General features: G+C 47.3%; 1 protein-coding gene across 1 annotated transcript in view; it reads right to left on the bottom strand.

Annotated features, from left to right (window-relative positions):
* The window catches only part of GRIP1 (glutamate receptor interacting protein 1), a 687,322-nt gene extending 685,456 nt beyond the window's left edge, over positions 1-1,866 (bottom strand). The window contains exon 1 of the mRNA XM_053554787.1: positions 1,418-1,866. Within this exon, the coding sequence (XP_053410762.1) occupies positions 1,418-1,475 (58 nt within the window). The 5' untranslated portion in view covers positions 1,476-1,866. The remainder of the gene's footprint in view (positions 1-1,417) is intronic.
* Positions 1,867-12,419: the final 10,553 nt, after the last annotated feature.

The raw sequence follows: 12,419 nt of genomic DNA, 5'->3' as shown, positions 1-12,419 counted from the left end.
CCAAAGTATTTCTAAAGTAGGGGTGCCTTTTGAGTGGGTAAATCCAAGTTCACCTGCCAGAAAGGGAAGTGAGTGCACATAACCACTAAGTACGTGGTTAAGGGGTATGGACTCCCTGCGTCATTAAACAGGATATAAACCAAAGACAGGTTGTGCCACCTAGAGAAAAACTGGAAATTCTACACTGGTTTTTCAGTAGTAGACATTATCCAAAAGCCTGAAACTTTCGGGGTGCCCAATCACCAAGCCAAGTCCACACTCGGTACCAGCTGGCCGGGCTGCTGGACCAGGCTCCCTGGGACAAGCCGGCACCTCCACACGCCGGATCGCCGCCTCTTTCTTTCCTCACCCTCCCACTCTCGCGGTGCCACTTGACTTCTGCAAGCTGTTGGCCACGGTCCACGCAGGCCCTGCACGCTGAAACCTCGGCAACTCAAAGGCATTTCCCTGGAAGCCAGGGCAAACAGGAGCAGAAGAAGCAGGGAACACGACCTGGTGCCCCTTGTCATCCGGGCCCCTCTGGATTTTGGCAGAGCCGGCCTGCGCAGGACGTCTGGTGCCTGGTACATCACATCCAGGTTACCAAGCTGAACTCCCTGGCCAGCCTCTGCTCAATCCAAACACCAAGAAATAATCTTTACGATGCAAAGGCCTTCAACTTTTCCCTCATGAGTCACTTAAAAGCAACGTGCCCAGGACACTTGTCAAAGGAAAGCACAAAAGGTCCGCAAAGCCATGGCACAGATAAGCGCCTTTTACCAAGAAAACAGACAGCAATCACGAAAAACCCGCAGGCCTGCGGTATTAAGCTGACACCCCGGCCTGCGCTGGAGCTCACACATCCCCAAAACAGTCACTCCAGGTCCGCAGCGAGGGGACAGTCCTCCCTCTCGCCTTGCAGAGACCTCCGGCCGCGCCTCCTGCCCCCCAACCCCGCCCCCCACGCTCGTCCTCGTCCTCCTCCTCTATAAATCTCCAGCAACTCTAGGTTTGTCAGCACCCTCGCAGCCCAGCCAGAGGCGGGGACAGCACGAAGGCTGCCGCTGGAGGAGGAGGAAAGTTTGAAAAGTCCCTTAAAGCGCTGCAGGATCCCCCCGCCCCACGCCATCAGCCCAGCGCCCAACCCACTGGCTGCCGCGCGGGGCTCCACGTGCCCGCTGCCCCGCAGAAGCTGGAGCCCCCTTCGCTCTCGCCAGAAAATCCTTCCCCGGCGCAGTTCCCCCGGCAGCCCTCCGCCTCCGCCCCGGACCCGGCCCTCACGGCCTCTCCGAGCGCGCAGACGCCACCTGGACCCGCCCGCTGGCCCCGAGGGCGCCGCCCCTCCCCCGCCAGCTGGAGGACGGGTCGCCAGGGAGCCGGGGATAGTGGGCACCCAGGGGCGCCGGCCCTGCAGCCCGCGCCCGGTTGCCGCGCTCACCTTGCTCCTGCTCTTCCGCCTGCAGGCAGATGGGGATGTTCTTCTTCCAGCCCGGCATGGTGCCTGCTGCCCGGCGGCGCTCGCTCCTCCTCGCGCGCCCTCTCCGGGGCTCGCCGCGCTCCTCGCTGCCTCGCGGGCCAGCCGGGGCTGCTCAGCGTGGCCCGGACGCCGGGGCGACTCCCGGGCACATCGGGGCGGCGCCGCGCGCCCTGCTCGCCTCGAACTCACCGGCAGCTCCGGGCGGCGGCGGCTGGGCTGGGCCGGACCGGGCCCCGCCGGACAGGGCTGGGGGCTGCGGCGGCGGCTGTGCGCTACGGCCGGGAGGCCGGGCCGGGCCGGGGGCGGGGGCCGTGCAGGCCGAGAGCCCGGACTGCGGAGCCCTGGGAGGTGGGCGCCGTGGGAGGGGCAGGCCGGCGCCGCCGCTGTCCCCTCCTCCTCTGCTGCTGCTTCCCCTTCCTTGTCTCGCAGCCGCCAGCAGGTGGGACTCCGAGCCGCCGCACAAAGCTCCGCCGCCGGCGGGACTGAGGCTGCGGCTCCCCGGGCGCCTCGCGGCGGAGCCTCCCCCGGGACGCACGGGGCGGGGCGGGCACGGGGCGCGCTCACGCCCTGCAGGTGCCGAGCCTGGGGACAGCCCGGTGCGGAGCCCACGCCGCCCCCCGCGCCCTCCGGGCCCGCTCCCCAGGCCCACACTCGCGGCTGCCCCCGCTCGGGCGACGACCTCGGCGGAGTAGGGCAGTGTCCAGACCCGTGGTCCCTCCCCCTCGCCGGGCTGTCGCCCCCTCCCCCAAACTGAGCCTCGCAGCTGCAGATTTGCCAACTTCTCCCTCGACTGAGGAAATAGCAACTTTCGGGATGGTCAGAGCTGATCCCGGGAATACGTTTCCCGGCAGGGTGGGAAGCGCGTGAGTGGAGAGTCTCTTTTGTTTTAAAGGGGCGTAAGGAGACCTTAGCAGAGTGAATATTTGATCGCCGTCCTCAAGAATAAGGAGGGTTTTATGATCAGGCTTTGGTTTGTTTCTTCCCTTTATCACAGAAAATCGGTGGGAAATGGATGAGGGAGGAAGGAGAGAGCTCAGGGGTAGAACCTGGGAGTCTGCCCAGGCCAGGGGGCTCTCACTTGTGGTTTCAACGCCTTACTGCTGGGACGGGCCCGGACAGCCTTCCGGACGATACCCACCTGTCTGTGCCGCGGGTGTGACACCAGCTGCCTCAAGGCTGTGGAGAGCTAGAGAGCGCCAGGCCTTCCCTCCAGCGTGGGTCCCTGGGAGGTAACAGCTGGCTTGTAGTTGTGGGGGCCCGACCACTGCGCTGTGATGACCCTGGGTCCTTGCGGTCTATTTCCACCCTACAGGAACTGCAGTTTGGTCTCCCAAATCGAGGACACTGGCTTGAGCAGGCCTTCCCTCCCTCTTCTCTTGGAAATGTAATAACATTGCCAGAGAAATGAATTAACTGCAAAAGACTTAAAGACAGACTCTCTCCCACCTCCTGCACACCGCTGCATGGGCAGTCTCGTCGGGAAGGACGTCTGCTTCTGTGGCTGTCCCACCTCGCAGACTGCCCAGCTGCAGAACACAAGTGTCATTTCTTCTGCGCAGGAGAGAGGCTCAGTCAGGTCCAGAAGTTTGAAGGGTAGAGGAGCTGAAGGGCTAAATGAAGGACAGAATCAAGCCATCCCCTGGGGTTATCAGTGGAAATCCCGTCTGAGCTGCTCAAATCTTTCCTGACTCTCTGTGAAGTAAAATCAAGAAAATCAATATGAATGTCGCATCCCGTGGCTCAAGGGAGTGCGGCACCGGCCCCATGTGCCAGAGGTGGTGGGTTCAAACCCAGCTCCAGCCAAAAACTGCAAAAAAAAAAAAAAAAAGAAAAATGAATGTGGCACCTGTCACCCTTCAAGGGCCCAACCTCCATTCTAAGGTAAACAGGACTCAGCACTTGGTCTTGTCCTAACCTTGTTTCCCTGTCTAGTCCTACCAACTTCACATAGAGAAAGGTATTTGCCACTGATTTCCCAGAGGGGCAAGGCCAAGCCTGCCTAACTAAGACAGCTGGTGTATGTGTACAGGCAAAGACCAAGGGTTAGACAACTTAGAAGTGACCACATTTTTATGGCATCTTACATAAGGTTTTATATGTCCACTGTATTTCTACCAAGTATAACTCTGGGAGACCTACATGATAAATGGCATGGACTGGATCCTACTGTCAGCTGCTTATACCTGCTGACAGTCAACTCAGATAGACATAATTCCTGCTGTGTGTTAGACTCTGGACTAAAAACTAGGGATACAAGAAGAAAATTATAGTTCCATAATGAAAGATAAAATTAATACAGTCCCCTGTGTGTCAGGATCAGACAATATTTTACAGGTTATACAAGTGAGACTAGTCAAAGAAACTCTTAGGGATGGATTTATATCTTCCTCACTTCAAAGTACGTGTTGTCTAAACACTTGTTCATCAATATGTAATGCCTGTGTCATCGTTGTGTGCACACCTAAGTCACCAACTGCACCCTAGGTTCCGTCAGGGGAACTGTGGCTAAGCCCTGTGCATCCAACCTAGTAGAGGGAGCACTCAGCAGTGCCTATGGAGGCCGCCTTGAGCCTCACTTGGTCTACCCTTAGCACATCACTGCGGGAAATAGGCCCTTCGTGAATGTGTTTCATGATACTGTTCAGATCACTTGATGGTATCAAATAAGAAAAAAGAACTAAATCACTTCAAAACTTAGTCTGGTACATTTGGTTTCACTGTCTAAAAGTCATCTTGTATTCAAAGCATGATATAGAAAAACCTATTCCAGGGAGATTATACCGCTATCAGGGCCTTTATGCATGAGGAAGGTATAATCAGCCAGTAGGATATAAGATATGTTCTCTTTCCCCTTTGAAAATCAATGTCCTTTAAAGATTGTAACTATAATTGTAGCCACTATTTATAGACATCATCTCACTTATATTAAGAATTTGTGGTCCTTACTTGAACATAATTCTTCCAAGTTATCTGTGTAGTTTGAATGGCTTTACAGCCCGAGCTTACAGAATTCAAAATTTAGTTTGTTTTACCTTAACCAGTGTGCACAGTTGATCGCACAGGCTATGGGATGTACTCCTAATAGTGGCCTCACTTATCACCTTTTCTATGTGCAGTTTTCGAAAGTGAAGGGAAAGAAGACACGTTCTCTTACTATATGAGTGTCTCCCTTGCCTAATAGGAAAGAAAAACCTGTATACTAAAAGTTTTAATGTTGTTTGATCATCTTTTTCAAGTTTGTGGATACACTCAGTCTGTTTAATAACTAGAAATGTGTTACAGAGAGAAGGGATGACTTCTCTTCCAATCTACTGTTCACAGGGCCTTTCCCCTAACAAAGTGTTATGACTTCTTGGGACTGAATTTCATGAGTTTGAGGAGTCCCCCAGGAGATATAAAATCCCAGCTGTTATTTTGGGTTTGCTCCAGGGCCTAAAAACATCCACAGTGTATTTTTTTAACTGTACCTTGACTCTTTATGAATACAGCGCTTACTGCACAGGTACCTGATGTCTCCTCAGCACCACCCAACACGAGCTCCTCTTTGCTACTCTGCGCAGTAAATTTGAAGACTCAACACCTGACATGCACTCCTAGTGGGCACCCATGGATTCTCTCAGATGATGTTAACTCACTTTTACTGAAAATATCCTCCTTGAAGATTTTCAATGAAAGAGGTTTATCTTCCTATGGGGAAAAGGAACCAGAAGACAAACAGGCAAATCCAAATTGTTCGTACTTTGGATCTCCACTTAGGAGACCATAACTGGGAAACAGGCAAATGGGGGAAGAGCAGCAGCATTAACATGGGTGATTTAAACAAGGTGCAGGCGAGAGCAAAAAGAAAGTTCATCTAAGAAAATACTGTTGTGTTTAAAATCACAGTAGAGGTCATGGAGGTGGAGTCTGAGCGAATATGAAGCTTGATCTGACCTATCAACGTGGCTCAGCCAGCAGGCAGCCTAACAGTTGGGCAGACATTATTGTGGGTGTGTCTGTGAGGGTATTTTTGGTGAAAATGACACTTAAAACAGCAGATTTCCCTCTCAGATGTGAGTGGACCTTGTCCAGTCAGCTGAAGACCTGAGCAGAGCAAAGAGCTAGACCCTCCTCCAAGTGTGGGAGGCTCCTCCTGCCCAACTGCCTACACCCAGGAGATGGACCGTCTTCCAAGTGTGGGAGGCTCCTCCCACCTGACCACCTTCACCCAGGAGATAGACCCTCCTCCAAGTGTGGGAGGCTCCTCCTGCCCAGCCACCTACACCCAGGAGATAGACCCTCTTCCAAGTGTGGGAGGCTCCTCCTGCCCGACCACCTTCACCCAGGAGATGGACCCTCCTCCAAGTGTGGGAGGCTCCTCCTGCCTGACCCCCTTCAAAAAGAGCCATCTGCTTTCTTCTGCATTCAGATATGAACAGAAACCCCAGTTCTCCTTGTATCTCAAGCCTGTTGTCTTTGTCCTGGAATTGTACCACTGGCCCTCCTGGTTCTCAGGCCTTTGGACTCACACTGAAAATGCACTGTTAGCTCTCTTGGAGCAAGTTTCCTATAACAAACTTCTTTCAGAATTCAGCACGAATTCTGTCTCTGGTGGAGAACCCTAATACAAATACCTAAGCTCAAATCCTACATCACACTAACTGACAAGTCTGACTCTGTTATCCCGTGTTTGAAAGCTAATACCTACATGGCAATGTTGTGGGAAGTATTAAACAAGCTAATATGGGCAAGACACTTAGCACAATATCTGGCATGTAGTTAATCCTAGCTGGAAAAAAATTATTTTAAAAAACTTTTGCAGTATAGACTCTTGGGATTTATGGGCTTCTAAAAACATAAGAATGTCCTAAAATAGTATGCAAACATTTTGTGTCTGTTTATGGTTCCACCTGACCCCATGCATGCACACTTGGGGATAAAAGAAAGTCCACAGCGTACATAAAGTTTTCAAAGAAATATCTAATTCAAAAATGAGAATAAAGGTCCCCAAGAAGCATGAGAAGACTCCATAATATGGAGTTAACCTTTGATCTTGCTAAAGAGAGGAAAGGGTTAATGCAAAAGAGATTTATCCTCATAATTAAGCTTTAGAATTACTGACACTCAAACTCCCTTCTCTTTCCCTCTGCATTCAAACTTTTCACAAAGTCATCTGTACTGCTGACATCCAGGTTTTCAATTCTGATTCACACCTCAACTAACTGCAATTTCTCCCTGCAAAGGCTTTACCAACATTTTAGGCCCCTAGGGCAAAATCTCAGGGAACATGTTGACTCAGTCCCACATTCCCAATTGGTCAGAAAATTCTTTCATATCTACCTTTGAAATGATTCTGGAATCTGTCTCCTCATTTTCCATGACATCACCCTACTTTATGCTCTTGTATGTCCTCTGTATAGACACCCCGGCCTCCCTCCAGGTTCACTCCAGTATGTCCCTGCTCCCAGGGACACCCGTCAGCCTTGTTGTGGTTTCCCTTTGAGTAAAATGTCAAGCTATCTTTCCGCTTTTTTTAAGCCTTCCAAAACACACACACATGCATGCACACCCCTCCTCCCTCCCTTTCTCTCTTCCTTGAACTGTCCTCAGTATCTCCTTAAACCTGCTCAGCCCTGGTTTACTCCCATCCCCTAAACATTTCTTTCTTCCCACCCCCACCGCTCCCCGCAGTTTTTGGCAGGGGCTGGGTTTGAACCCACCATCTCCGGCATGTGGGGCTGGCACCCTACTCCTTTGAGCCACAGGCGCCACCCACCCCTAAACATTTCTTATACTTCCACACTTTATATCCTTGCTTATTAGCACTAAAATGGATTGAGTATGTGAGGCTAAGAGAAGCTGCTTGACAACAAGGGTCTGCTGGAGCCAGAATTTTAATCCAGGGGATGTTCCACACTGAACTAGGCACTTTGTTCCTGCCACTTCTTTTCTTGGTTTCTTCCATTCAAGCCCCTGCAGGACCATATCTCTTTGTTCATCGTCTTTTATTGTAGCTTATGTGTGAATCTGATCTTGCTTACTACTCTCTGAGCTCTGTAGGGCAGGATGTGTTAAGCAAACTGATTCTGAAATCAGATCAGGTTTAGATCCCAGATTCTCAATCTGTGTAACCCTGGGCTTCTCCCTGCCTTTGTGTCCTGATGTGTGAAATGAGGGTAATAACAGGACCAACCTCATGTTATTGTTGGGTGGATTAAATGAGTTAATTCATGCAAGCAGTTAGAGCCAGGTCTGACCCATAGGGAGAATCAATGAATTTTACATATAGTTATTATCACAGGGCCAGGAATGTGCTATATGTCCCTTGGTATTATCACAGGCATCAAGCATTACACTTTTAAGTACTTAAATGCCCAGAGGATACTTGCTAGAAGGAAAAATATTTTTAAAAATAGTTTTCATTTCCTTCACAAATCTCCAAAAATCATAAAGACAGCCTGTGGATATACTGGTGATGGAAATTTCACTTATTTCAACAAGGCCCGACGATATTTCTAAGAGAAACCTTTCAGGTCAGAATGGAGAGCAGTGACTTTATTATTAAGAACAAGAGCAAAAGTCATTAATTGAATAGAGGGCCAGACATAAATAAGCATTTCATCAGGAAAATTAAGTAGGTGGTTCCTACCTTCATGACAAGAAGCTACTAATAATGAATTCAGGTCCAGTCCCTTGAGTATCTGAAAAATTAGAGCAATGAAGTGATTAAGGAAACTGACTTCAGAGGAAAATCAAGGTGGCTGGCTGTACCCAGTGTAGATTGGTTGAACAAAGACCAAGAGCTTCTTGGTGGAAATTCATAGGATCAGTAAAGGAATAAATACTAAACAGGGAAAGGAATATTTATCATGTTAGCAGGTGATAAATTAAAAAAAAAAAAAGAAAAACAGGGCGGCGCCTGTGGCTCAAAGGAGTAGGGTACCAGCTCCATATGCTGAAGATGGTGGGTTCAAACCCATCCCTGGCCAAAAAAAAGAAAAAAAAAAGAAAAAGAAAAACAGAAGAAATGAAAGGGAAGAACAGGTTGAATGAGAAGCGGAATATTTATCATGTTAGCAGGTGATAAATTAAAAAAAAAAGAAAAACAGGGCGTGACCTGTGGCTCAAAGGAGTAGGGCACCAGCTCCATATGCTGGAGGTGGTGGGTTCAAACCCATCCCTGGCCAAAAAAAAAAGAAAAAGAAAAACAGAAGAAATGAAAGGGAAGAACAGGTTGAATGAGAAGCAGGATTAACTTACACGTACTAGTGAGGAGCAGTGAAAACTGGGTAGCAAGCACCGATCCCTTGACTGGTTGGTATACAGATTGACACAATCATTTTAGGAAGCAATCTGACAATCTATAGAAATCACAAACTACATAGCATTTTACCTAATTATGCTATTTTGGAACTCTCTCCTACGGAAATAGTCAAAGAGATGACCAAAAACTTATGCTGAAGACCTCTGTCACATCTTTATTTGTTATGGCCCGCCCCCAAAAAATATTGGAAAGGTTCTAAATGTCCAATGGTAGAGGATGCTTATATAAATTACATTGATTCTTGTAAAGCACCTAAATATCATACTTTTTTCTTTCTTTCTTTCTTTTTTTTTTTTGAGACAGAGTCTCACTTTGTCACCCTGGGTAGAGTGCTGTGCTGTCATACCTCACAGGAACCTCAAACTCCTGGACTCAGGTAATCCTCCTGCCGCAGCCTCCTGAGTACCTGGAACTAGAGGCTCCACGGCTAATTTTTCTGTTTTTAGTGAAGATGGGAATCTTGTTGCTAACACTGGTCTCAAACTCCTAAGCTCAAGGGATTCACCTACCTTAGCACTGGGATTACAGGCATAAGCCACCATGCCCAGCCCAACATCGTGAATTTAAAAAAGTAAATTCTCATGGTATAAAATTCAGCAAAAAGGAGAGTTTGTAAAGTTCATGTTAAATTGCGTAAGAAATTTATGGCCACCCTGTACTATACAGAAGGTGCCAAAAAAATGCTAACACATTTTAAGAAAGGAAAAAAAGTATTAAAATTGTAATACTCAAGTCACATTTGACTTCTGCAATTATAAGAGGTATAGGATACAAGAAACAAGATAACGAACGTGTCAGTACATATTGCATATTACAGTTTTATTATCATTTTCCTTTCTTAAAAAGTGTACAAAACCAGCCTGAGCTAGAGTGAGACCCTTCCTCCAAAAATAAGCAGACATTGTGGTGGGGCGCCTGTAATCCCAACTACTTGGGAAGCTGAAGCAAGAGAATGACTTCAGCCCAGAAGTCTGAAGTTGCTGTGAGCTATGACACTGTGGCACTCTACCAAGGGTGACAAAATGAGACTCTATCTCAAAAAAAGAAAAAAGTGTATACATTTTTTGGCACCCTCTGTTATTTCTTAGATTCTAAGGGGCATAGTTTTTAATATTTGTTCATATCAGAAATCAGAGAGTTTCTTTTAGTTTGCTGCATGTACATTAAGACTTATAGATGGGGGGACATATTCTGGAAGGCAAGTTCTGCAGAAAATAACAGAACATTCTTTTAAGAAATGCTCTATTACCAAAACCCTAGCAGAGACAGAGGATAGTGTGTGGGAAGACACAAACATTGAAAAGTCTGAATCAGAGCGAATCATAAGAGTTGAAGTTTGAGGAACAGATTTAGGAATACCTAGCTGTTGGGCGTCTAGTGGACCCCCAACTTGGGACAATGGTTAGCCAGGGAGACAGCACTTGTAGGGTGTACACTGCTCCATGTGCCTGGTGGCAGTACCCAGCCAATTGATTTCAATTATTTTTTATTATGTAGGTCAAGATATTTGATAAAACTTGTGTCTAAAGGATTTCTTTCAGCACATATAAAGCAGTGATTTCTTGTGGCAGAATTTTTCTTCCTTTCTTTCTTAGTCATAAAATAACTGTGGGTGTTAATATAGATGACCTCCTAGGTTAATGAAAAGCAGTGTGCCTGTGTAGTATGAATCAACCTTTTTTAGCTGGGGAGAGAAACATCAAAATATGTTCTCTCTTATCATTAACATGATCTCTGAGTTTTATTCTTCTCTTTTTATATATGTTAATATTTTTCAATTTTTATAAAAAGGCAGTATTACATCTTAATAGAAAATTTTAGTAAATACTGTTTTTTAAAAATAATAGTGAAAACAAATGAAGATAAAATTTTTTTGGACAGCTTTAGAATCAATGTATCTGTCAGCAACTCTGGAGTAAATAGGCTGACAAATTGAAGTAGAGAAATTTGAATTTAATTCTTTCTTCTGCCAACACAGCCATCTACAAACTAGGTGGTTTTCTAGAATTTTCCTATCCCCATGTGTAAGCAATACACAATAATGTTCACTCACCTACTTCAAAGTAACAATGAGTGAGCATCTGCAATAAAACAAGCAGATTACATCATAACTACAGGAGTCCCACCAAAGAGTATAAACAAAACATGTTGTGAAGATGAACTTATGTCCCTTTAACTTACACTAGGCAATATCCCTCCCAGTACTCGCCATGGGGCCCAGCCAATCTGTCAAAATTCCTAGAAGCATCAACCTCAGAGCAGTTTGTCTGATGTACCAAAAGACTTTACTTTAAATGCCCCTTAGGGATTTGTCAGCTTCTTTATTTCTACAACCTGCAACTTCAGTGTCAGCAGTGAACACAAAGTGCCTGGCATGTGTTTTATGCCTGATGAGCCCTTGTCTGTATTATCTCTGACTTTGTAAAATCTGTTCAAGGAGCCTTTTTATTCCATACTTATTATATACAATGTTTCATTAAAATCCACGAACAGAGTCACTCCTAGTTTACATTTACATTATTAAATAATGTAAATGGACAATAACTTAGGAGAGTTATGATTTGATTTCTTTCTTGTACTTGGTGACTGGGTTGCCGCCTGATTTTTATGGTCATGAATCCCTGCTTTGCCCACTCACACAGCTGCCTGGGCTATAGGTTGATGGAGTGAAGGTGAGGAGGACATGCCTTCCCTGGGTCAGAATGACCACTTCCAGCTCCCCCCCACCAGGGCCAGGCCAGCTTTCAAGTAGGGGGCTACCTGCTCTCTGTGAGGGAAGCAGTCCTAGTGCTGGACTCAGATGGGCCCCAGCTGTTTGCTGGAAATCTCCAGGCAAGAGAAGAGGGAAACCCTACACTATGGAGATGCCTGTAAACAATTAATAGGAAGACAAACTATTCAACTCAAAATTGTAGGAAGCAGTCAACTAACATGCACTGAGAAGTGGGGCTGCCTCCCAGGACACAGGCCAAACTGAAGGTTAGCCTGGTTGATAGCCTCCCCCCCTGTGGAACTGCATTAACTCCAGTCTTGTAAAGAGGGAATATTACCAGCATTTAAAGAAACATCGGCTTTGGGGAGACAAGATGGCTGACTGAAGCCAGCTTTCCACAGAGGCTCCCATCCAGAAGGAGAGTTAAAGGACAAAAGTTTAAAAAGTAACCGGGTGTATTTGAGCTGCACCAAGAGAGAAGGTTGAAGAAAGCACATCAACCCTGCTGAGGTGAGTTACAACCACAAGGATACAAACTAAAGGTACAAAATCCATCACCAAGCGGACGGGAGTCCCCTCCCCCATGAGAACGGCTCGGAGTGCCCTACAAAGAAACGGGCAGAGTTCAAAGGTCCTCCCACTACACTCCATGGGAGAGACCCTCTAAAAACTGGACCTACCTCCCCTACTAGGGTGCCATGGCATTCTCCTGCAGGCATAAAACTGTATAAAACTGTATATATTCTCTACCTGCAACTCTAGCTCCCAGAACTCCCCTCCATTCTCACTCTGAGGTCTGGAAGCCTGTCCCCCAGGAGTTCAGATTCTTGAGTGATTCCTTGAGGGGTGTGGACAGAGCCTAAACTGCAGCTGGTCAGTGCTGACTCTGGAGTACAGGAGCGAGGAGAGGATGGTCGGCTGAGAGGCAACCACACCAGAGCAGCAGT

The sequence above is a fragment of the Nycticebus coucang genome, chromosome 12 (assembly GCF_027406575.1).
Source record: "Nycticebus coucang isolate mNycCou1 chromosome 12, mNycCou1.pri, whole genome shotgun sequence".
Taxonomy (NCBI): Eukaryota; Metazoa; Chordata; class Mammalia; order Primates; family Lorisidae; genus Nycticebus; species Nycticebus coucang.
This window is presented reverse-complemented; position numbering and strand designations above follow the sequence as displayed.